The sequence below is a fragment of the Paramormyrops kingsleyae genome, chromosome 15, assembly GCF_048594095.1.
Source record: "Paramormyrops kingsleyae isolate MSU_618 chromosome 15, PKINGS_0.4, whole genome shotgun sequence".
Taxonomy (NCBI): Eukaryota; Metazoa; Chordata; class Actinopteri; order Osteoglossiformes; family Mormyridae; genus Paramormyrops; species Paramormyrops kingsleyae.
In genome coordinates, this window is record NC_132811.1 from 1,405,386 (window position 1) to 1,431,239 (window position 25,854).

General features: G+C 42.4%; 2 protein-coding genes across 5 annotated transcripts; one reads left to right on the forward strand and one right to left on the reverse strand.

Annotated features, from left to right (window-relative positions):
* The first annotated feature begins 1,384 nt into the window (after positions 1 to 1,384).
* On the forward strand, positions 1,385 to 15,094 carry abhd8b (abhydrolase domain containing 8b). Of its 2 annotated transcripts, XM_023844163.2 has the most exons (6): positions 1,385 to 1,422; positions 1,671 to 1,719; positions 8,073 to 8,809; positions 10,055 to 10,225; positions 10,425 to 10,641; positions 11,315 to 15,094. In XM_023844163.2, exons 1-6 carry the CDS (start codon positions 1,406 to 1,408, stop codon positions 11,525 to 11,527), a joined length of 1,404 nt encoding a protein of 467 aa, XP_023699931.1. In that variant the 5' UTR covers positions 1,385 to 1,405; the 3' UTR covers positions 11,528 to 15,094. The 2 variants fall into 2 exon arrangements, with proteins under 2 accessions (XP_023699931.1, XP_072556011.1); XM_072699910.1 differs by lacking the exons at positions 1,385 to 1,422; positions 1,671 to 1,719 and adding an exon at positions 7,020 to 7,072.
* LOC111860430 (uncharacterized) lies at positions 15,001 to 24,469 on the reverse strand. Of its 3 annotated transcripts, none has more exons than XM_023844162.2 (10): positions 23,640 to 24,469; positions 23,172 to 23,324; positions 22,932 to 23,037; positions 22,623 to 22,749; positions 20,024 to 22,525; positions 19,377 to 19,539; positions 19,086 to 19,248; positions 18,377 to 18,509; positions 16,192 to 16,374; positions 15,001 to 16,035 (listed from the first exon to the last, which is right to left on the reverse strand). In XM_023844162.2, exons 1-9 carry the CDS (start codon positions 23,702 to 23,704, stop codon positions 16,214 to 16,216), a joined length of 3,573 nt encoding a protein of 1,190 aa, XP_023699930.2. In that variant the 5' UTR covers positions 23,705 to 24,469; the 3' UTR covers positions 15,001 to 16,035; positions 16,192 to 16,213. The 3 variants fall into 3 exon arrangements, with proteins under 3 accessions (XP_023699930.2, XP_023699929.2, XP_072556010.1); XM_023844161.2 differs by having other exon boundaries at positions 16,183 to 16,374; XM_072699909.1 differs by having other exon boundaries at positions 15,001 to 16,374.
* Positions 24,470 to 25,854: the final 1,385 nt, after the last annotated feature.

Genomic DNA, 25,854 nt, shown 5'->3' on the forward strand with positions numbered 1-25,854 from the left:
TTTACCCGTATTAAAGTAAAAATGCTGAGGATTCATTATGCTTAGGTTGATTAAATGTCTAAATCAGGGGTCTCAAACTCCAGTCCTGGGGGGCTGGAGCCCTACACGGTTTTTGGTTCACCCTCATTTAACACACCTGATTCAACTCCTTGTGCTAATTACCACACAGGTCTTGAGCTGAAAACTCGGTACGTTCATGGTTAAATGACATGCTGTAGCTCCCACGCTAAAAAATTGTTATTGGTAGCAAACACACACCCCCTCCCCCATCTTCCTTGCTAAGTTTTTTTCATTATGGCATCCAGATCAGTATGGGCTGCGATTGAATTGAAAAGAAAATCATTGGTGAACAAATGAAAGAAGCGTGGATGTGGCAGGTGGTCCCGACACCCTGGGTCAGGAAGCACCCCAGTTCCATCTACAGAGGACACCAAGGACATTAATTAGCCCAACTCAAACCCCTATGCGAAGTACAATATACCCATTATAGCACAAGATGGGCTCTTTAATAAGAACTGGAGACCTCTGCAGTTGGAAAACACAGCTGTTAAAACCAAGCCAATATTAAGAGTGCTTACAATCACAGCACTTACTGCTATCTTGTGTTGTGTTTGGGTTACCTCAACACATGGTTCCTCTAAATGGACACTTATCTACATTTCTCACTTTAAGACTTGTACATTCTTTATACATTATTTATCTCCTCCCAGTAAATAAAAATCGCCAGGCCATTATTTACAGTACAGTCCATGAAATGAAACATTATATTACAGTACAGTATCACAGCAAACCATGTTAGTTCGGTGGATGCAGTAGGTATCCCAGGAAATGGTTACTTAGCAACAGAAAGAGAGCTGTTGCTGTGATACAGAGAAGGGAAAACAAGTGAGTGTGCTTCGTAGTTTATTCTAGGCAATTTGAAAATGTACCTGAATTAATATTCAGGTAAGCTTTGTAGTGTTTTAACAAAAGCTCCTTTAAATATTGGACAAAGCATTTTTTTTGCAATTTGCCAATTGCTGCGAATTACATTTTAAATATTAAAACATATTTCCGATATAGGTTAACATGAAGTGAGAGGTGTTATTTAACGGTGTTTCATGCAAATACCACCTTTGTAAGGATGAATATCCAATTCATTCTAGTAATAGCTTAAGTTATAATATTGCAAAAAATTACATTTTCTTTTGCCTTAAAAAAATCTATACGACCATTTTAAAAAAAATGTTTTTCAGTCACCGACCACTCTTGTTTGTTGGCAGAAATGCCAAGGTACAGTTGCGAAGCCTTTCAGAGCTCACTGTAACTGGCCCACGTGCCTGTCAGTCGAGCACCCGGGGCGGGTTTTACGGCTGCACCAGCGCAAGGACGAGGGAACAGCAGGGCGCGCTCGGGTGTGTTGTGGATGGGGGGTGCGGACAGGTACATGCATCGCACAAACATGTACATGGGAAACTCTGTCTGTCAGTCCAAACATACCGATCTACAAATTATTTGCCTGTCATCTATAGCGAAACACAGCTCATCACAACAGCATCATGTGAGACACAGATGGGGATAGAGAAGCGAGGTGCAGCAGAGACGATTCCAGTTAAATTAGATTATTGGATTGGCTGCAACAGATTAAAGCAGGTCTTTTTTTTCCACGACGTTTGGTTGACATAATCTAGGAAACCCTACCATCTTTCGACGTTTCTCATCTCGAAAATTAATATTCAGGTAAGCTTTGATTTATTGCAGAAAAATGTTGGTATTCTTAGGTGTCTGTTTCGTGTGATGGTATCAGCGCTAGAAAAAATATAATGAATGAACCGAAGCCTGTCACCTTACAGCTACATTCTTTTGGTTATAATGCGTCGCGTTTATATTTACGGGATATTACCGCCGTTTTCGTAATTAAATAAATGTGCTATTTGCGTTTTGGCTCATGAAACGCTGCGCTTTATATATAATATAGTTTTTGTCATAAACAAATGTGATGGTTGACAAAGGGTTGAAATCCCTTCTGGCGTTTGCCGACAATTTGCTGCATCAATTAGCCCTTCACTCATTCAGTGCACTAGCGAAAATGCAGTCATTGATATCTGATTTAATGCACTGCAGGTAAGTATATTTTACCTACTCGTTAATATTTTTAAAGGCTGCACATTTCCCTTCGTACTGCTCAGGAATACACAAAACCACATTAGTTCTTTAAGGAAACCTGTGAATTACTGCAGTGACCCAGATCTGTATTGCGGACAACAAACCAGCACCTAGCAGAGTCGAGTTAAATGGTCCCTCTGAAAAAGCGCATTTCCAGAAATCTTCATGTTCACTTAATAAACATACTGCATGTACACTAGAGAATTTATTTTATGAGGCTCCTGTGTATAGGATGCATGTAATGGAAAATGACGGGGAATGGATTTAATCCAAATGGTCGTTTGGCTGTATATATGCATGCTCAGATAATTTACATAAGATAAAAAATTGTCAATAGGCCTATTTAGTTTGTCAAACTATGCTAAATAATACCCATTGACCATGTACATAACTATTAATTGTACATAATTGCCATGCTTTTTTGAAATTACGCACAAATCAATAAGCATAGGGTAACTCATTGTTCATCAATAACAAGTCATTAATTGTTATTTGACTATTCGTATCATTGTAGTGCCAAGCATAATTACGCTATACTAATTGGTGTAGTAATAATATGTATACGATGTAATATATGTGTAGACGTCAGCTCTTAAAAACAGAGTGTAACCGACAATAAATATCAAGCTATTTTTCCACACAAGATGAGCTGACATCTTGTTATTTTACAGACATCTCCATGTTTTTTAGTTTGAAATGCTGATGTTTTAGAGATTCCATCCATGGTAACATGTCTCTGGGTGTCAGTCTTTGTATGTCCACATCCCAGTAAAAACCAAATGTGTAAATTGGTACGTGAATTTATTTATGATCTCCTTACATTTCAAAGAAAATTTACAGTGAAAGTTGGCTGCCACCTCTGCGTTTTTGCAGGCAGGTGATTTCCGGGCTGGGAGAGCTCACTCAGAATGACAGATTGAAGTGTTTGTTACTCCCCTAATAGTTCTCTGCTATCAGCAGTTCTGGTCAGATTCCTCAGCAAAACGGGTAGATTGAACATGGTGTATCCTTCAGGTACTCCGGGTCCCTCCCGCAGGCCCATGCCACATTTCGTTGGGGCGTACACCATGTGTGTTCCCTGCGCAGTCTGAGATGATCTCCAGGCCTGCTTATGACCGCCACCAGCAGAAGCGGTTAGATGATTGGAATGTGAGGGATCTTGTTTTATTGTCATATTAGCTTTTGAGCAAAAATGAAAGAAACCTCTAACCTGAGAGCAATATTATTTGCTATCTTGAAATATTATCCACTTGCTTCTTTGCATAGAAATTGATTATTTTATAAGCAAAGATCCCCCATCTCTTACTAACAGCACTGAAACTCCGTACGAGTTTGTGTCTCCTGACATTTAAACATTAATTTGCTTTCTGAAGCAGATTAATTTTGGCTTTTAGATCATTTGTTTTAAGGTTTCCTCCTAATTCTGCCAGACATAAACTTGTAGAATTGGTTATAATGATTTGTTTGGAGATTATTTTGTAGTGAACTTCAATTGTTGCATTGCATTAGAATAACGGTTTTAGAGAATTTTCATGACGTAACTTCTCTGAATTTTAGGTCGATTTGGACCGAAAACCAAGGCTAATTCAAACCATTCATGACATGCACAGTAAAAACTCATGTCATTTATTCTGCTATATGAGATGTGGTGTTTTCAGTTTGTGGTTTTTGTGTTACCTTTAGATTTAAACCACTGGAATGCACCCCACGTTGTTTAAAGGAAACATGAATTTTTTCCTTCGGTTACAAAATGGATTGACTGCAGTGGATTGTTGCTCATCTGCTGGTATCCTGAAATATTTTGGCTTTGCCTCACAGTTTGCATTTAAAACTGCTACATTACCTAATGACAAAAATTAGATCTAAATAATATCTCATCAGAATATATAGACACAACTGTTCACTTTTGTCTTAATAGAGCTAATGAATAATCAATAAAAATATTTAAAAAGTGTGCTAATGGTTAACAGCTCAGGATACTATAACAGCATTTTCCCTTAGTCATTGAGTGATAAGGTATTTAAATAAGCTGTCATAAAAATATTTATTTTGAGTTATAGAGGTCTGTTTAGAAGCCTTGCTTTGCTGACAGCCTGAAAAAGGTCGGTTTAGAAGGCCTGCATTGCTGACAGCCTGAATGAGTTCTGTTTAGAAGGCCTGCATTGCTGACAGCCTGAATGAGTTCTGTTTAGAAGGCCTACATTGCTGACAGCCTGAATGAGGTCTGTTTAGAAGGCCTGCTTTGCTGACAGCATGAATGAGGTCTGTTTAGAAGGTCTGCTTTGCTGACAGCCTGAATGTGGTCTGTTTAGAGGGACTGCTTTGCTGACAGCCTGAATGAGGTCTGTTCAGAAGGCCTGCTTTATTTGCAGCCTAAATGATGTGTAATTTTACTGCATCATGTTCTTTAAATTCTGTATCCTAATTCCACATAGACTGTGTTCAGAGAGCACCTTTAGCATCTCATGAAGAATATGATCATTTACAGCAAAACTGAGTCATCAGACCATTGAGTTCACAATGGTGCCAATCGTTGAATCAAACTGAAGAGTGCAAATGAATATGTGGAGTTTTATTTTGACTACATGTGTAGTTTTCAAGGATTATATTCCCAAAGGCTAACAAGGAAAAAATGAGAACACTGACTGTATCTTAGTGAAATTTCCATACAGAAACCTGTGTGTGTTTATGAGATTCAGGAAGTCAAAACAGGCAAAGAGAAATTAGCGACGATCACTGAGACTGATAATAAATACAAACACATCACTCAACTATCAAAGGCCGCCGTGAAGGTAGAGCATGTCCCAGGATAGGCTGCGGTTATTCAGCAAATAGATCATTAAATGAAACTAAAGTATTTTCATTTCACAATAGTAGGATGATATGCACTATATGGACAAAAGTATCGGGACACCTGGCCATTACACCCACAGGAATTTTAATAACATCCCATTATAAATCCATAGGCATTAATATGGAGCTGGTCCTCCCTCTGCAGCTATAACAGTGGACACTCTTCTGGGAAGGTTTTCCACAACATTCTGGAGTGTGTCTGTGGGAATCATTGCCCCTTTCATCCAGGAGAGCATCTGTGAGGTCAGGCACTGATATTGGACCTGAAGGCCTGGCTCACAATCTCCGCTCTAGGTCATCCCAAGGTGTTCGATGGGGTTGAGGTCAGGGATCTGTGAGGGTGAGTCAAGTTCTTCCAAACCAAACTCACCCAACCATGCCTTTATGGACCTTGCTTTGTGAACTGAGGCACAGTCATGCTGGAACAGAAAAGGGCCTTCCCCAAACCTTTCCCACACGGCTGGAAGCACATAATTGTTCAAAATGTCTTGGTATGCTGAAGTATTAAAAGTTCCCTTCACTGGAACTAAGGGGCCTCACCCAACCCCTGAAAAACAAACCCATACCATAATAACCCATCAGACTGTCAGACAGAGAAGCGTGATTCGTCACTCCACAGCACACATTACCACTGCTCCAGAGTCCAGTGGCGGCGTGCTTCACACACTCCATCCAGTGCTTGGCATTGCACTTCATGATGTGAGGCTTGCATGCAGCTGCTCGGCCATGGAAGCCGTTACATGAAGCTCCCTGTGCACAGTTTTGAAGCTGCGGTTAATGCCAGAGGAAGTCTGGAACTCTGCAGTTATGGAGCGTTGGAGACTTTTACACACTATGCACCTCAGCACTGCCCCAGCCCGTTCTGTTACTTCACATGGTATCCCACTCAGTTTCTGCCGTTCCTAAACGCTTCCACTTAGCAATAATACCACTTACAGTTGACCGTGGAATATCTCGCAAGGAAGAAATTTCACAAACTGACTTATTGCAACGGTGGCATCCAGAGACAGTACTACACTCGAATTCACTGAGCTCTTCAGAAGGACCCATCCTTTCACAGATGTTTGCAAACCTGACTGCATGGCTAGATGCTTGATTTTATACACCTGTGGCAATGGGTCTGAATGAAACACCTGAATTCAGTAAGAGGTGTGTCCCAATACTTTTGTCCATATAATGTAGTTATATCTGATATTTTTGTATAGTGTGTCCTGTTGGGGGAAATAAAGCTGTTTGAAATCATTGAATCATTAATGGGGGAGGGGGGGCTCATTTGGTTACGTGGAAGCCGGTCTGATTGTGGGGCTTGAGCAGCTGTGTCATGAAGGTAAGACAGATGGAAATGAATCATCCTGCGGAAGCATGCGGCGGCGGACGGAGCGGGTACGAGCAGGGACCCTGCAGTCCTGGCACATTTTCTTGCTCCATGCATGAAGACTGTCATTTTGCAAAACCTGACGGTGACTCGCTGGGTCGCATGCCAGTTAATGCCATTCAGCTGTTAGTAAAAGCCCTTATCTGGAAACGAATTAAAGTCATTGGTTGCCGTTGGAATTTGGTTATTCTGCTGCTGAACAATGAAAGATTTTTTTGATTGCTATATACGCTTCAGTAATCTCTCAATGTGGTCATTTTGGCTTTCAGTGAAATGTAACTTTTTCACTATATAAGTGTCATAAAAGGCTTTTTCCATCTTCACAAAGATCTGGAGAATTCTTATTTCATTCAAACATTTCTCATTGGTTGGGTTTGTCTTCAGACCTTCATGATTCCCATAATGCATCAGCAGTGTAAGCACTCTGTGAACATTTGGAGCCCTCAGGATGAACACAATATAGCTGGCTGTGGCCCAGTCATGTGTTATTACTGAGACAGTATAGCTGGCTGTGGCCCAGTCATGTGTTATTACTGAGACAGTATAGCTGGCTGTGGCCCAGTCATGTGTTATTACTGAGCCTTTCTATTAATAAGCAGGTGGGCACGCTAGATGAAGAGGCTTTTTCTATTTATATACTGTATGTGCATGAAATGGACAAGCTGTGGTTAAACTCAGTCATCAGTCAAGTGCTTTGTTGTAAGTACAGGGACTCGTACTTGCAGATTTTATTGAGGGGGGGTTCATCCTTTTATTGTCTATGCTGAAATTACACAATGTAATCAATGTAGGTCGGTCCACTGGGTTAATATATTCTTTTGCAAATCCGTAAACCCAGCAAACAATGTGTTGGACCTCTCCCAGTCAGTGCTGTATTATTCCGTTCAACCTTGTTGTCGTGTTTTAATTTAGAAGCAATCCGATTTAGCCCATTAATATATTTGTGAGCTTGCGCTGCAGCATCGAGCTTCTCGGGGAAGAATGCTCCAAGGACAGAAGTCTTTAAATAAGTTGTGTGGCACTGATAGGTTGTACACAATCCAGGGAAAGTGTGTAATAAATCATAAATTAAGAATGTACGACGAGGGAGATTTAACACTTGGAAGATATGTAAAACTGACAAACAATATCACCAAGCCACTAAAATAATAAAAGTCCATTCATTCTTCCATCAATCTGCTGACTGTTTATCCTGCTTGGGGCTGTGCGGAACCAGGCAGCTCTGGTCTTATGAAAATATTTTTTGTTTAGTCTAATACCTTAATAAGGCATCATGTTGTTGTACCACCTTCCAAACTATGTATGTTGTACAGGGAAATATATTTTAGGACAATTAGTCCTGTTAGCTTACAGTAGACTGTGCAAATACATTTAATATCTGCTTTATGTGCTTGACTGTTCCAACATAATCGGATCACCTAGAACCTGACGTGTTTCATTGAGGAGCCTGCCAAACCTTATTCATTAATTTATCTGTACTTTTATTGCAGTGTGTAAAAGAACTTTTAACCATATAAGAACGTCTTGGACCTGTAATGAATTGCAATGTCTGTTGACATCAAGGATGTTTGCCCTTGATGTTACTTGGACGTCCTTCAAGTCAGTCAGTATATTTAGGCAGCAAACACCCTGCTATTGCTGTCATATGATCAAGTGTTAAGCAGCATGATCACTATAACAGGAATGTTTCCGTCCACAGGTGTCCGCCATGCTGACAAGTATCATGGACGGGATTCTCTGCTGCCTCGCTGGCAAGTCCGCCAACGTGGTCGTGCCCATCGAGACTTGCGAGCCGGCCGATGGCTTCGAGTTCGTGGAGGTGAAGCCCGGGAGGGTGCTGCGGGTGCGACACATCGTCCCTGAGCGAGCCGTGGTGACGGAGCACGCCAATGGCCAAGGAGGCAGCGTGCACTGCAAGCGCAAGATCACGGTGTATCGCAATGGGCAGCTGATCATCGAGAACCTCGGCGAGGTGGTTCGCTCCGAGCTGCTGCACTGTCAGAACGGCGACCCGGAGCACAGCAGCACGCTAGAGGTGGAGCTCTCCAACTACAACAGCCCTGCTACCTCTACGGGGACCCCCGATCGCCAACTGTCGGGACAACCGCCTGTGCCCCGCCGTCGTCACCGCAAGCCCAAGCGCACGGTGCTCATCGATTGCGAGCGCAAAATATCGAGTTGTAAGGGGACCCACGCAGACGTGGCGCTCTTCTTCATGCACGGCGTGGGTGGCTCGCTGGACATCTGGGGAAGCCAGCTGGATTTTTTCTCACGTTTGGGCTATGAGGTCATCGCCCCTGATCTGGCCGGGCATGGTGGCAGCTCCGCCCCACAGATAGCTGCTGCCTACACTTTTTATGCTCTGGCGGAAGATATGCGTGCCATCTTCAAGCGATATGCTAGACGGCGGAACATTCTCATCGGACATTCCTACGGGTTGGTGTTTAGTGTGTGTGACTTAACAAAAAATAACATATCCAACACTTCATATTTCAAACATGGAAGGGAGAAATATGCTTTCAAGTCACACTTTTCCTGGGTATCACATGTAACTACATTTTCACACCAAATTTATGCAGCTGGATTATTCCTTAAACCATGAGCTAAGAGTTGGTGGTAGAGGTATCCCCCACTTTACAATTGACCCCTTTATGCCACTTCGCTTTAACCGAAGACCTACATTATATTTAGCAGCTGTTTTCGCTAACTGGAAAAAAACCAAAAAATTCCAATCACTTTTTACGAAATGGAGAAAAGGGAAAATAGTGGTTAGCATTTGTTTGTCAGCAAGCAAATTATAGATATAGAGTCAGGTGCCACATAACGACGTTTTGGTTAATAATGGACCGAAAATATGATGGTGGTCCCATAAGATTATAACAGCTGAATAACGTTGAGACATAGTGGGACGCATTAGTCGCGTGTTTGTGGTAATGCTGATGTAAACAAACCTATTGCGCTGCCAGTTATGTAAAAGCACAACACATACAATGCTTGATATTAATAATAACTGTTACTGGTTTTTGTATTTCCTATAATGTACTTTTTATCGTTATTTAGGCAATACCATGTTGCCTAGGTGTGTAGTAGGCTATACATCTAAGTATGTGTAAGAACGCGCTCATCCGCACAACGACGAAATCACCTAACAATGCATTTTTCAGAACGTATCCGTGTTGTTAGAAGTGACTGATTGCTGTGTTGATTCCGGAGATGACACTGATACATTTTGTTAGCTTTACATAGGCTGTATTTGTCGTACATTCCTGCTTTTACCATATGTTAGTGTTATTTTAGGTTTTATTTTATTTGATTTGTTAGGCTATTTTTTTCGGTCTAGAAATGCCCAATAGTTTTTCCCATAAAATCTAACGGCAGTTGCTTCTTTCCTTTACGCCACTATGGCTTACGAAAGCTTTCATAAGGCAGCTGTATTTCTGTACAGCCTAGGGTGGCCTGTGCCCTGTATTTACAGTAACTGTGAATTGTTCCCATTTTTTGATAGTGTAAATGTCTCTAGTTTTTTTTTTTCTTCAATTACATTAAATAAATTCTACTCAGGGTGTTCAGGGTGGTCCGGACCCCCGCGGTTACAGAAAATGTACGTTTGGATGGTTGGTTGGTTTTCAGGATGTTTCCTGCCCTCACCATGATTCGTCCTATTCGCCCGTCATTATTTAGGGTGTCGTTCTGCACCTTCCTGGCCCATGAGTACCCAGAGCAGGTGCATAAGGTGGTGATGATCAACGGAGGGGGGCCCACAGCCTTGGAGCCCAGCCTCTGCTCCATCTTCAACCTGCCCGCCTGTGTGCTGCACTGCCTCACACCCTGTCTGGCCTGGAGCTTCCTCAAGTACGTCCAAATCCAGATGAGGGTCTCCTGCTTCACTTAGAGCGACCCTTACTTCCACCCATTGTGACTTGTGAAAACTCATTAAAAATGGTGTTTCAGTTGCCTATGTTTTATGATTATGTAGGCTAACTGAAAAGCTTTAAAATGCATTCATATCAAAATGGCCAAAATCTCACTCGTATACTTCTACACCCTTCAGAGCTGGGTTTGCCCGCCAAGGTGCCAAGGAGAAGCAGCTTCTGAAGGAGGGCAATGCCTTCAATGTGTCGTCCTTCGTCCTGAGGGCCATGATGAGCGGGCAGTACTGGCCAGAGGGAGACGAGGTGTACCATGCGGAGATCGCCGTGCCCGTCCTGCTGGTGCACGGCATGCACGACAAGTTTGTGCCAGTCGAGGAAGACCAGCGCATGGCAGAGGTACTCAGTGACCCAGCAGTGCCTTTTAACACGGCTCCTCAGGCAACAATGGCCTTGAAGCCTATAGAAGCCAGTAATGTATAGAGGCTGTTTTATCCTATGGTTAGAAGATTTTATTTAGGATTTTTGGAAGTTAGGATGTAACATAATATTTCCATTCTTAATGTAATAAGTCGATAATGTAATAACTGGCCAATAAAGTAATTACACTAACTATAGATTATCGGCAAAAAGTTCATATATTTTCTGAACCAATAACGTAACAAATTTTGCCCATAATGTCATCTACAATTAATTATTGGGCAGCTATTACATTATCGACTTATTACATTAAGAAGGAAGAAATCTGTACGGTTATTGGCATATTATTACATTATGGGCTGCTGGGAAACCCCATTAACAGCTGGATCCCACACCTGTATCATAACGGGGGTTCAAAGGACTCACAGGAAACTGGCTCTTTCCTGCCGTGTGCAGGAGGAATGAGCATGAGGACAAGCTGAGGCAGAAACACCGCGACTTATATGGGGAAAATCATGGGATCATGCATAGTGCAAAATTACCATGGATTCCGTTTGTAGGATCGTTAATTAGCCATATGTAAAGAAATGCCACAAATCCCCACACTAAGTCAGACTACAGTAAGCCTGGACCTGATCCTCTCTTGTTACAGATTCTGCTCCTGGCCTTTTTGAAGGTCATCGATGAAGGCAGCCACATGGTGATGATGGAGTGTCCAGAAGCAGTCAACACTCTTCTTCATGAATTCTTCCTCTGGGAGCCTGATAATTCATCCAAACCCAAACAAGAAACCATCAAGTCCACTAAAGACAAGATTCATCCTGCGAATGGGGCAGCTCAGCTGGCGGCGGAAAACAAGCCCTGAAGCGAGCAGCGGGTCTGGCTCACTCTTTCCGGAATGAAGCGGATCGGTCCGATGGCGCGGTCCATGCTTGGCTTTGTTGAGCATTCCTGCTCGCTGGCTAAAAGGTGGTTTTAATGGCTCCAGAGCATGAGGAAGACATGCAGGGAGGCTGCAAGCAGCTCCAGGTTTGAGCTGGATGCAACAGTCAGACATTCCACTGCAGCAGGAAAGAAGACGAAGACTATGGGGAGGGAAGTAGGACTGACAGCAATCGAGGGAGTAGCGAGTTTACTGTTAAGCATCAGCGACCCTCAGACAGTCTCCTGTGATCCTTGTGGCTCTGCCATTGACCCAAGAGAGGGGTCTCATGCACTGGGAGGAGTTCAACATGCACATAGAGATTCCAGCTGGTAAGTACAGTCATGGTGAGCCACAAGAGGGCGCCATCTCAGAGATTCACTGTGGCAGAGGTAAATCTCTGCTTTTGGCTGTTACTGTTAATTACTGATGATGTACGCTGTCATGTCTGAATGGCTAGTCGCAATCATGAAAGGAACTATAAAATATATATCAATTTAATTTTAAATCGCTGGGTTACGTAGCTGAAAATTGCCCATATAAACACATCAGGGCTTAATCTGAATGTCTGGTTCTTGCCACTGTATAGCATTTTTTGAAAATGTGACTTCATCCTGCTTAGTTATTGGTTTTGCATAATTTACAAAATATACATATAATTCCACCCTCTGTTTCTATAAGTACAATGGACCTCCAGTGACTGTGTACTGATGTACATTGAGGTTCATGTTCATTTTTTCTAACCCTCTGCGTCATTGAGGAATCAAGCAGTACCTGGGCTAGTACTGTGCACTTAAATCTCTCTTAAATCTGACAATCGGTGCATTTTATGGGATTCCAAAGTTTTTTTCCCCTCTGTGGAAGAGTCCATGCAATGTGTGTACTATGCTCATTATGGTAGGAGACCTCAGTGACTGTAGTTTGGGTTTGAATTATGTTATCGGCACCTTAAAAGAGTGATAAAGCTGAACAAAACGCTGAATTAAATATACTTCACAACAGTGTACTCTATGTTTTTAAAATTTTAATTTATCGTCAGTCATATCAACGCAGACCTTACTTGCAAACAATCTGCAGCAAGAGCCTCTGTAGATGCAGATCAGTTCTGGTCACTTTCTAAAAACTGAGTCCCAAATACATTCAACTGAAGTGATTATGAATTGTCGAGAAGGAATTTGTGTAACTGAGTTTGTGTTTTCATAACTGAAAGCTACACCCGACAATCTAAAATGTAAGGCTGAATGAAGCTGATTTCACTATATACTGCAACATTAAGCGTTAACTTATTTCATTGTTTCTAACTCCATATGGGACATAATTGCCCGACCCCCTCCCCCCCTACAGTGTCTGAGACACTGCCAGTTGATTTATTTCCCCCTCACTTTATGTCCAGTAATACAAAGCATAGCAAAGAATCCTGGTAGGAGGAGGAGTTGCTGAAAAGTCATTATGTACAGTTGCCTGAGAAGTGCTTTAGGAAGGGCTGGCATGGCTGCCCCCTACAGGCCAATGAATGCCATTTTTTCCAGCACTCTGGAACTAGCAAGCAAAGTCAGCAAACGACTCAGACTCTAAATATGGTCTGATTTTATGAAGTTTTGAGTGCATACGGGATTTGGAACGGGATTGTAGAGAATTTCTGCTGATGTACAGCCACAAGAAATCCTTTCTCATATATATTTTCCAAAAAGAGCTAAATTGCAACCATAGTACCTATGAGTGAACTACTATGTGTGTATTGAATTTGAGATTCAAAATATTGTTTTATATTAAGAACAGATATATAATAAAAATATATTAAACGTAATATTTCATTTGGATTCTTAAAAATTTAGGGAAATATGGTATTATCCAGGCGGCAGAATATGAAATTATAATAGTAACAACTTATATTACTCATGTATTACATTATATTTATTTTTCTAAACATGACAGCCCAGCTGAAAGCTGGGAACGCCCTTAAAATGGGCCAGTGAGCTGGTTCTGATGGCAAATGCAGCCTTCAGTGGCAGGCAGGGAAGCACGTTAACCGACAAACCGACACTTTCATAGGTGGCAGATCTATTTCCGGTGCCTGTGTGTGTCTGGGGGTCTTTGTAACCAATGTGCGTGCAGTGTACTGTATATCGCCTAGCTTATTCCTACGGGCATTATTTTGGGAGGGGGCTTCCGCAGGATGGGGAGACAACAGCTAGTCTCCCATCTGTTACGACTGTTATGTGTGTGCAGGTGTGGCGGGTCTGGGGTACGGCTCAGATCATGAGATCTGCAAAACCTCATTGATTGCGGGGAAAAACCTGCCACAGATCATTTCCACATATTTATGGAAGTCCTCTCCATACAAAAATATTAAGGATTTTAAACCTTTTAAAAGATGGCATTGCCTGTTTGTTGTAGTTCAAAGTTGCAATATGATGCAATAAGAGAGAGGAGATGTTTGTCATGCTGCTCCATTCTCGTCCTTCTGCTTTTAAATGCAGAGAGTAGTACAGCGTGCAACTGAAGCTCTGACTACTTAAAAATTGGTGTTGGAATAAGAGACTTAAGTAAAAGAATAATGCTTAAGTTTTCACTGTTTTAATATGTTGAATTCCTTGGTGCTAGGAAGAGTAATTCCCAAAGAATGCCCTTTATGTTGAAATTCTGGAAACATTGTCACAATCCAAACTATGCTGCTGATGTAGGCTTTGTGACTAGCTGCTGTAAAATGTAACCTGTAAGTAATAGAAATATCAACTTAAATGTATTTTACTCCAAGTTGTCACGTCTTAGAGCCCAAGTATGGTGCTTGTGTGCTCTGTTACTCCGATTTGTGACAGACCATTAAATGCTGTGGCCCCCACCATCCTGACACGCCCCTTCATTCATGTATGCTGCATTCTTATTACAGTTCAATACTGTCATTTTGGAGTTAAGTGATTGAATGACAGTTAAAATGCCAGACTGACTGTTAGCTGAAAGACTGTACAACTTAAAATGCAATTAAAGAAAACCAAACGCTGAGAGAATGTGTGTACTGTATATTAATAATTGCAGATATTTTAAAACATTATCCATTACTTCTGCAAGTAATGGTTTTGTACATGTTGCTCCTCTTGTAACTTCAAACACCCTTAATATCTGACCCGCTGTACCGCTGTAAGTAGCCGTACCATTGCAGGTTATTTGTAAACCAACAGAATCGATTTGGCCTAAATGTGATCCAGCATAATCCAGCATGCAGGGCAGTGAGGGGGGGCCGGCAGACACCTGTATGTCTAATGGATATAAATGGCGTCCTTCAGTGCTGTACAATGTGGGTGTGAGGGTGGGGGGTGATGGAAATGTGTGATGTATGACGAGAAGTCCCACTTGCTGAAGGAGGAAAAGCCGCACATGCATTCGTAGAGGGCGGCAAAGATGACGACAAACCCAAATACAGCTCATTGATACTTTTTAATTGCCTACAAAAATATCTGAACAGATGTGTGTCTAATGCTTATCCACGCTACTGCAAATAAAAGCGTTAATGCCTACTGCAAGATGTAGTCGTATTGTGATCATTTCCACACCTTTGCGACGATCATTAATTATGGTTCACCTGAATGATTTACACTCTATACCTGATCATCTTAGATCCTGAACAAAGCACAACATGATAACTTGCTTTAGACAGTGACTCCAACACAACATGAATGTTGAACATAAACAAAAGCTGACATGACTTCCTGCTTGTCACCGCAAAAGGTGTGTGTTTTCTGTATCCAGTGCATTCTGTAGTGCGATGCTTTGGCCAATATCCAGTAACTGTGGCTCAGATTCACACCACCCCCCACCCCCCCCCCAACAAGGAAACTAAGACTACAATAGGTTATAAAAAGGTGCTATCGTGGAACATTTTTGTGTTTGGGGCAAATTAGGAAGCTACTTTTTTCCACAAGCTGAACTCACATCATCAAACCACTTTGCAAAAGATATGTAACTATATACAGAATACGGAATGCAAGATACTGCTATTTCAGTAACCACCACTTCCAAAGTGATAACAGGAAGGGTTATACAGAGAAAAAACACATAATTCCCAAGATTTAAGATTCCAGTTTAACCCTTTAAGATTACAGTGCTCTTCAAGCTTTTAATGCTATTTTGAATTTCATTTGCAACTTTTTTCTGCAGCTATTTGAAATACTTTCCCATTTTTAAAAATTATTCTGTAATTAAAACTGGAATAAAATGATTACAAAAGCGATAAGAATATATTGAAAAACCATTGTCTATGCATAAAACTGAATGAATCAGTAGCCTCACTGTGACGATGAAGCATGGTTTGTTTGTGCTGCTCGCAGTTTTTCCTTTTAAGATAATTACTGGCAGACGCCTTTCTCCGAAGCTACAATTTTATCTATTGGGGTGATTAGGGATATGATGCAGTAAAGTGTTCTGCTGCTCTCCTTGTAGCATTTGACCGGAATCTGTAATTTAGGTAATAAAAAAAATAAATCAATGTCATCGCCATGATTATACGTTTTCTGGAATAAAGGAATCTATGTTACCAGTTATTAACTGTAATGAGTCCAGAGGAGAAATCATGGATTGTTCATAACTCCTGCCAGGGTCACCTCACTCACACACGGTCCAAACGGTGTTCATTTAAATATCTGCTGGCCGCAACTGGCGCTCTCCCTCAGCCAGGAAGATCTGCATGGCGCGATAGAGCAGGTGAACACCCAGCTCGCGTCGCCTTTTCAGTGGCCAAGTGGATACCACGCCATAGTAGTCCCCACGCTTTTGGTTGGTGAGCATCTTCAGACCTTGTACCAGAAAACAAACAGCAGGAGAAAGACCGAAGACAATCAGGATGGAGAAAGAGTGCAGGTTTCCCAACATACCATTGGCTACATTCATTATCGTGCCGAGCCCTTGGGACCGTAACTACAGTACATCAGCCCTGTGGCATCAGCCCTAAGCTGACACCACAAGCTTGTAGAGGAGCCCTCTGACTTGGAGTATGACATCAACAAACACGTGCATGATACACTAATACCTTATTCTATGTCCTAAACCCCAAATACCCTATTTTACTAATAAGGTCATTTTTATGCACTGAAAATGTTATCCAACTACTAACATTCAGTGATACCGAAATAAACACAGTCAAAACACAGTTTAAAGACCTTAGGCCTGTTCAAAGGAGCAACAATGTAGGGACAGCTATAGGGTTGGGTTACATCGATGTCATCTTTGCCTTCAAAAGTGCCTTCAGGGAATAAGAACATAAGAAATTTACAAAGGAGAGGAGGTCATTCAGCCCATCAGGCTCATTTGGGGAGAACTTAACTAATAGCTTAAACTTGTTAAAATCTTACCTAGCTCTAATTTAAAGGAACCCAAGGTTTTAGCTTGCACTACACTAACAGGAAGACTCCATACTCTACACACTGTGTAAAGAAGTGCTTTCTCAAATCCAGTTTGAAATGTTCTTCCGCTAATTTCCACCTATGGCTATGAGTTCTTGTTTTTAAACTAATATCGAAGTAACTTTGTGGTTGAACAGCCTCCGAACCTGTTAGAATCTTATATACCTGGATCATGTGCCCCCTTAGTCTCCTTTGTTGCAAGGCTAAACAGATTCATCTCAGCTAGGACTGGACGATATGGCAAAAATTTATATCACGATATATTTCTTACTTTTGGTCGATACGATATAATTCCGATATCGATATGGACAATATTAAAAAGACTCAGGAAAAAACTGCCGAGGACACACACAATGGATGTCTGCAAACTGAATTTGCAAAGTCTATAATACCTCCAGGCTCCTCCTATTAAAATTATATAATTTTTTTTAAAAATAAAAACAGTACAAAAAAAAATAAGGTTCACTTTATTTGTATTTAGCTTTTACAAACAAGAAATGTGAAATAAACTATCAAATAAATAAAACTCTCAGACTCAGCTTATTAACAATAATATATTTCCATTTAAACTAAAACAGGCTGATTATTCATATACTGTATATTATATGATACAGTATATATGTATATCGAAATATCGGAAATGTGTTTAAAAATCGTATCACCGTTATTGAAAACAATTATATCGCGATATATATTGATATCGAATTATTGTCCAGCCCTAATCTCAGCTAACCTCTCCTCGTAAGACATTCCTCTAAGACCAGGAATCATTCCTGTAGCCCTCCGTCGCACCCTTTCCAAGGCAGCAATGTCCTTCTTAAGGTATGATGACCAAACCTGCACACAATATTCAAGGGGGGTCTTACCAAGGAATTATATAATTGTAGCATCACCTCCCTTGACTTAAACTCCACACACCTAGAGATGTAACCCAACATCCTATTGGCCTTTTTAATTGCTTCCCAACCCTGGCAAGAGTGGGATATGAAAGCATCAACATAGATACCGAGGTCTTTCTCATAATCAGCTACCTTTATTTCAGTGGAACCTATAAAATACCTGTACTTTATATTTTTGCTCCCCGCATGGATTACCTTACATTTGTCTACGTTACATTTCATCTGCCAGCTATCAGCCCAGTCGCTAATTAAACCAAGATTCCGTTGTAGCCTCTGTGCTGCTATTTTTTTATTTGCTACACCACCCACCTTGATGTCTTCTGCAAATTTTACCAGTTTGCTGTATATATTGGTGTCAATGTTGTTAAGGTGTATTAGGCATAATAATGGTCTTAAAACTGAACCCTGCGGTACCCCACTATGAACAGAGGCCCACTGAGACATTGTGCCTCTAATACCCACTACTAGACATTTTACACACCGTGGTCTCAGCTTACCAATGGCATCCACCATGCAAGCTTCTCGGGTGTAGGCCTCCACGGGGATGACGTTCTGGAAGCAGTGCAGGGAGATGACCCCTTGGCCTGCCCCCCACACCTGCAGGATGTGCTGCACCTTAGAGCACAGCTTCTACAGAAGGCAAAGGGAGGCAGTCAGACAAACACTACATCCTAATGCAACTATATACAAGAACTCTAAAGGCAACACCTATATATCGACATATGCTAAGGTAAAGAAAGACTTGCTAATGCTTTTGTATGAGATGGTAGTGGTGCTGTGGGGGACAGATCAGATCAGATCAGATCATTTAATCAATTTCTCTGCCACCTATGTAGAGGAAGCTTTGAAGTGGGAACCATCTTCCGGTTCCTATCATCCTAAGGTCTGAGCCCACAGTCCGTGGCCACAAGAAAGTTATCGTCCTGTTCTCTCGTTCTTGCACCCCTTTATGCGCAGCAAAGACACCCCCCCCAACAGCAAAAATAAAGTTTCATATAATCCAGACAGTCCACGTTTTTGCCCACACTGCCCCCTCCCCACCAGCTCCCTTCCAGACAGTCTTTGTTTTTGCTCCCTCCTAGCTCCTTACTATACAGTCCACATTTGTGCTCCCTCCCAGGTCCCAAGGGATCAAAAACATGGACTTTCTGTGGGTCCCCAAGGACCTCTGAGAAGCACTGCTGTAGTATTCACAGAGTATCTCACCCTTGAGGTTTTGTCCCCTCTGTGATACTCCAGGGCCTCGTAGAGGTGGCTGTATGGACGGGACCGTTTCCCCTTGCCTATGTAGAAGATAGCATTGATGAAGGTGTGGAAACACTCTGCGGGTGTTATGGACGAGCTACGGGATGGCAGGTTCTTCGTCACTCTGCATCAGGAGAAACAAGCATCTCATTAATTTGGATTAAGCTACCAAACTATTGTGGAACTATTCTGAAGAGGAATAAAATCCATGTCTAATTTATCAATATAAGGCAATCTGGCAGCCTGTTGTACCTTGGGTCAAGCAGCAAATAATTAAAGCTCGACTTGGTGATTCCTTCCCGCCACTTCCTGTTCTGGTCAGGTTGGTCAAACTGCTGGCACAGGGCCATCTCCTCAGCCTGGCAGCCTGGCAGAGTGAAGGTCTCCAGGGCATTGGCTAGTTCTACGCTGTAGCCTACAGAGAATGTGGCCAAATACATTAGAAATGACATAGCTCTAAAAAAGGAATGATTAATACTGCTAAATTCAAGGAATGTATTCCTGCCTTTAATCCAATATAGATTCAGTATACTTAATCTGTATGTCTTTTCTACTCATCAGCTATGGGTCATTTCTACACACCTTTTACATTGGATGTTTCTCAATACCAAGACTGCAAAGATTGTACTTATGGTCTTGGTAAGACCAATCTTGCTAACTTGCTTCCCAAGAATGAACTTGAGGAGCAATGAATAATGGGATTGGTCTCGTTTGGTGAGGATTCAACCAATGTATCCTTGATATTTGGGGTGTGGCAAGAACGATATCAGGGGGTTTTTACCGTCGCCTGTACTTCTGCTCTCGACTGCAATTGGTCTTCGCCAATGGAAGATAAAACAGGTGCACAAGTATAGTTAGGTACGCATACTGAGAAACACCCACTGTGTCTGTGACTTTACCTGTGTTATGGGCAACAGGCTGCTGGTTCTTGGACTTCTGAAGCAGATTGTTCAATTTGTTGATGTACGCTGGGCGGGTGAACCGGCTGATGGGTCCTGGCTGCTCTCCTAGTTCCTGCAACCTCCTCCTTAGCTCCCTGTCTGTCAGGCCTGCTGTATCCGGCAGAATCTCCTTCTGGGGCTTCTCGTTCTCCTTTCCTTTCCCAGGACTGAGCTGCAAGGAACGCCAGTCGTACAGCACGGTGTCGTCGCTTGTGGCCAGGCTGGTGTCAGAACTAAGAGTGACATTGGTGCTGGGCGGCACATGGCATTCGATCAGCTCGTGTCCCTTCTCGATATCAGTGTACAGGTACTCGACAGGCTGCTCCTCGCTGGGAATCAGTGGCCGCCCACCTGGGGTGTAAGACAGATCAGCCAGCCTCCGAGGCTTGTGGGAGACCGAGAGCCTACTGATGCTGTACCGCATGGTGCGCCCAGATGCCGGCGTCATGGGTGATGTGCAACAGTACTTAGCTGTTGGTGTGTGTGGTACTAGTTCCAACTGGGAGTCGCCAGTGTCCCCATCATCAGTGATGAAAGACTCTTTGTCCTTAGGCTTGGTACCCCCAGCCGCTTCCAGCGACTCACCCGAGCTCAGCTCCTGCATGAGTCCTTCCCCTTCTGAACTGGACCGATCATCCGTGAGAAACTCAGCCTCATTGATGCCGTGACTATTGAGGAAGCCTAATCTTGTTGCTTGCTCATCTGCCAGGGAGTCTGTTGCACTTTCTCCACAGGTTTTCTCCAGGATGACTGTGTCAGCCGCACTATCAGAGATGATCAGTGTGTCTGCCTGGCTGTCACATGGAAGAGTTCTGGTCTGAGTTTCCTGGAAGCAATGAACCATGGTGTCCATCGTTGTGGTTGCCCGTCTCATTAAATGTGCTGGACTGCTGCACTGGCTATTTGCTGGGATGCTGGGCATCCTCCCACTGTTGGGCGTTCTAGTTTGGCGGAGCTGCTGACGGTTTGGCGTAGGCAAGGAGTCTTCAAAAAGTGAGTGGACTGAGGAATCTGTAATGTAACCACTGGCTCTGGAGGAGCTGCGACTGAGCCTGGAGAGAGTCCTCCCTGTGACAAATGGGCTCAGAGGAAGCAGGCCCCCATCTCCGTCAACACTACATGACTCACGACAGGCTTTCGAAAGATCCATAACTCCTCTCAATACTTTCCCTTTGTCATCACACGGCCACTCAGGTTCTTCAACTGGGTTGTCTGAACATTCTTTTCTCACATTTTTCAGATCTTCTGCATTACATTTTACTGAAGGGCTCTTAGGAGACAGTACCAGGTCATTAATTAATTGAGGAAGACAGGCAGCTACTTTTGAAGTGCTCTTGCTGGCCTTATTGGGGAGAGCCGTGCCTTTTCCACTTACATCTAAGACACCCTTATACTCTTCTGAATCAACAGTATTCAACGACTTTTCAGTAATAAGCAGTAATTTTGCAGACTGCTCCGTTGCTTCGCACACCTGTATATTTGGGGAGGCCGTTCTTGGAGAACCCCGATCTTGTTGGGACATTGCCCCAGTTTCCCTATCATCATCACTAAAAGATGTGTTCCTGTGAAGGTTGCAAGGCCCCAGAACAGTAGTGTATGGATCACTGTCACAGCTGCTGTATTCACTGGGTCCACTGCTACCACTGGAGCTGCATACAGGTTGAATAGGCCCTTTTATCTTGGCCAAGTCACAATCGTCCCTCTCCTCCTCATCTTTTTCCTCCATTAGCCAGTTTCCAACCACAGTCTTATCCAAATCAGGACTTGCACAGTGTTTGTCTCGGGAAAAGACAAAGACATGATCAGGAGAAGTAACATCAATTCCCTGATTGTGCGAAACAGATGCCAAGCGCTCTAAATTCAGGAATTCTGGGTAGTCTGTGAAGTCAACTGTTGTGTCAGTTGAGGAGTGCTGGCTTTGATTTTCATTCTGCTTGGGTGACTCATCTGTAAACACAGGGAAGTAGTCATCCACGTCTTTAAAACTTACACTTTTGCGGCTGGCGCACCTTGAGGAACAAAGTGGGTCCAGCTGAGGAGGAAGTTCATTTGCTGGTCTTTTGTGTATCACAGGATCGTACTGCAATTTTTGAGAGTAAACAAGTGACTTTTTCTCCTCCACCATGGGCAAGACCCCAAAATAAGACTGCTGACCAGCTGATATTCGAGTGCTGCTGAGTATGGACTGAGCTGCTAGATCCTTGTCAAACTCCCGGTTCCATTCCTGAGTGCGACGCCCCTGAAGATCAGTGAAGTCCAGGAGTCCTGATAGCTGGGACCTGCCTCTCCAGGAGGGTCTGCTATTGATCCTAGCCAGGTTCAGCGAGGAGGATCTCCTGGTGCTGCTGAGTGGCCCCTCACCATAGTCACTCAGCAAGGATAGGTCATGTAATCCAGCACTGCTGTCCACTCTTCCACTGTGAGGAGAAGTATCTCTGCAATCTTGACCACGGTAAAAAGCTACAAAGAAAAGCCAAAGACAGCTTGTTTTGAATACATTGCATCACCATAGATCTCAATTTTCTCAGGATTCCCTCGTAGCTCAAATTAAACTTACAGTACTGGAATTGTGGCAGATCGTCGTCATCTGTCCCCAGTGCATCCCAAGACCAATATTCCTTCAGAAGCTGGGCACATTTGTGGTTGTCTTGCTGGTTTGCCAAGTCAGTTGCTGTATTCCCATCCTGCAGGTAAGCAAAGATTAATTCTCTGAATAGCTTCCAAATCTACAAATGAAGCATCAAACAAGGCATGGTGGAACATGACTTAATTGGGTGACATTGTACTTCTTCTTATTGCTCTTATGCATTATCAAGAAATTAACAAGCAGAAAAAAAAAAATCAAGATCAGATATGACCAGCTTACCTGGTCCTTTAAATTAGGATTCCCCCCATTTTGTAAAAGCAGTTTGAGGTTCTGGTAGCAACCCCACAAAGCCGCAATGTGCAAAGGGGTTAAGTCCTCCACAGATCTGACAAAAATGCAAAACCATGAAAAACAGTGATGCCTAAATACAGTCAAATACACTGCTAGATGTGTTAATTTCAGAAGGCAAATGCTAAGCTGTCAGGCGTTTTTTTTCTGTGACGGGTTCTTCTGGCTCACCTGGCGTTGGGATCTGCACCATGCTGAAGCAGCAGCTTCAGGCAACGGATTCGCTTCTCGGTCTCTTTACCAACAGCCAAATGCACGGCGGCGACACCTTTGCGGAGGACGAGGTTCGGATTGGCACCTTGCAAAAGCAGGTCCTCGACAGTCCTAAGTAAAGGGTGACATTGGTTATCGGGGTTCTCCTAGATATAACACATATCATAGGAAGACAATATTATTTATATTACCATGCAACTCAACATGCGCCAGCGTGTTATTACTATCTAATCAGAGAGTTCAGGTGGAACCAGTAGCAGAGAAAACCACCGAAACTAACCAAATGGTCATCTAAAGTTGTATTTCATGAAGCAATTTACTGCACATGTATACATCCCGTAAGAGTGTTTTGGTCAAGTCTCATCCAGGCCAAGACGACTGCATACCAAAGTATTTAAAACAACAAGTATGAGAATGCATTCATACCTTGGTTCGCCGTCATTAACTGCCTTGCATAGCCGCAATGTTAAGTTCTTTTTATCTGAAAACATAGCTCTTAAGGTACCCGGTTGCTAGTTGGTAGTTTCGCTATTGTTTCATGCGGATAAAGCGGTGGATAGTACATGTGCACTCTGGTTTCGTATTGCAAAGTGCGCAATCCGGTATTTTAATTTATTATCGGGAAAACATCACTACAGACACATTAATACTTATGATATATCCTAAACATATTAAATGCGGTTGTTATTTTTTTCTTCTTTTTCTGTGTTAAAAATCCCTCCAAGTGTATCGCCCGCCTACAGATGACACCGATAGGTCTAATCTGCTGGACGTGTGCGCGGAACCAATCAGCGAATATCTACGTGATGTCGTTTCCGCAGTAAAACGGAGGGCGCTGGAGGCCGTTTGAAAAGATGCGTCTGGCGTAAGCTGCGCGCTGCCGTTCAGTTTGTTTTGGTTCTGTGGTGTTTGCTGTTAACTACTTTGATGTTATTGAGTCCTTTTTATTAATTGGAATCTCACTATAAATAATTTCTTCTAAATGCTTGCACACTGCCGTGCTACCATGCGCCATGGTTCACAAAATATTCCTTAAATAATTTAAACTGGTCACTTGGTGAATGTCACACGGTGGCTCAGCTGTCTGAAGTAACGTGTTGCTGAGGGGGCGGACTAAGCTTGAGATGTCGTGTCTGCAGAAAACCCATGGATATTTTGTCATACTATATTCTGTCAGTGAAATAATTTCAAAATAAAACTGAAAAACTAAAGCAAAAAACTCGATCGCATCGGCGGCTTAATCTGTTAGCTACGCACAATTTAAACCGAGAATACGCAGTTTAAGGTTCTACCTCGCGGAGATTTAACGTATTTTTTTTTCCACACCACGTTCTCTGGGTTATTAACCTTTAAATAAATCGCGTACAGGCATAGACCCAACCAATCCTTAACGTAGTGGGGCATATCTGGATGATTCCCAATGTAGTAATCACACTAGCGACTAATGAATTCACCCAGTTCCCTTGGTTTGAAAACACAATTAACTATCAATCAATCGAACAACGAAGTTTCATGCATGGTTCAGCAATCAACACGCTCCCGCCACCATGTTTTATGGTTTGATTTAGGCGCTGGGGACTATACTCCTCCTTTGAGTTGCGCCACACTCTCTGATGACTATTTGATCCAAACCTGTTGAATTTGGATTCATCAGACCGTAGATCAGATTTCCAGAAGCTGATAGACTTGTCAACATGTTCTGTGGCAAATTTCAGACGTTTCAGTGTGTTCTTTTTACTTATGAATGGCTTCCAAGGAACCTGCCATGCAACCCACATTCGTTCAGCCTGTTCTTTATTGTTTGTGTGCAAATCTGAATTCTAGTAGCCTCCTTGACTTGCTTTGCAATTTGTGTAGCAAACAACTTTCGGTTTTTCATAGCAAGCTCTTTGATGTACCTGTCTGTCCTTGGACTGGTCCTTCTTTTTCTCCTTCTTTCCTGCAGAGTAATGATTTCACCAGTCGTCTTGAATTTCTGAATGATTTAGTTCATGGTAGTGTGCCTCAAGTCTGGTGGAAATTTTTCAAACAAAGACCCTGACTGAAATTTTATGATTCTTTCCCTCAGTGCATTTGGTATTTCACAGTTTTAGCCGTGTTGGGAAACTGAACAAACCCTACAAATGCTTGTGTGGAGAATGACCACCAAGCCTACTTTTAGAAACTAGCCACCCATTTACCTGCCTATTCGGGACACCTGCTGTTACGTGTCATGTTAAATGATCTCTGTTACGGCTGGGAACTCCTCCCGTTGTCACATTCCTCTAACCCTATGAATGGGCAGGTGTACATATAATTATTTGAAGGCAATAAATTACATAATTTGAAAATGATTCCAGAATGTTTTGCATAAATGTTTTTGTTTCTTTATATACACACAAAATTGTAACATTTTAGTTCTTAGCTTGTTCTTCAATATCCTCGATTTCATTTCCATTTTTGACCATTTCATAATGTACAAATAGTTTTTGGCTACACTGTATATTTTCTATTTTACAGATGTTAATGCCGCGACCCCAGAGACAGCATCCCAGTGAAGTACATCTGTCATCAAGTATAAGAAAGCTTCAATTTAGGCAATTTCAGCAACAGCTTTATATTTTTATACATTTATAATGATCAATGGTCAATATCAAATCAT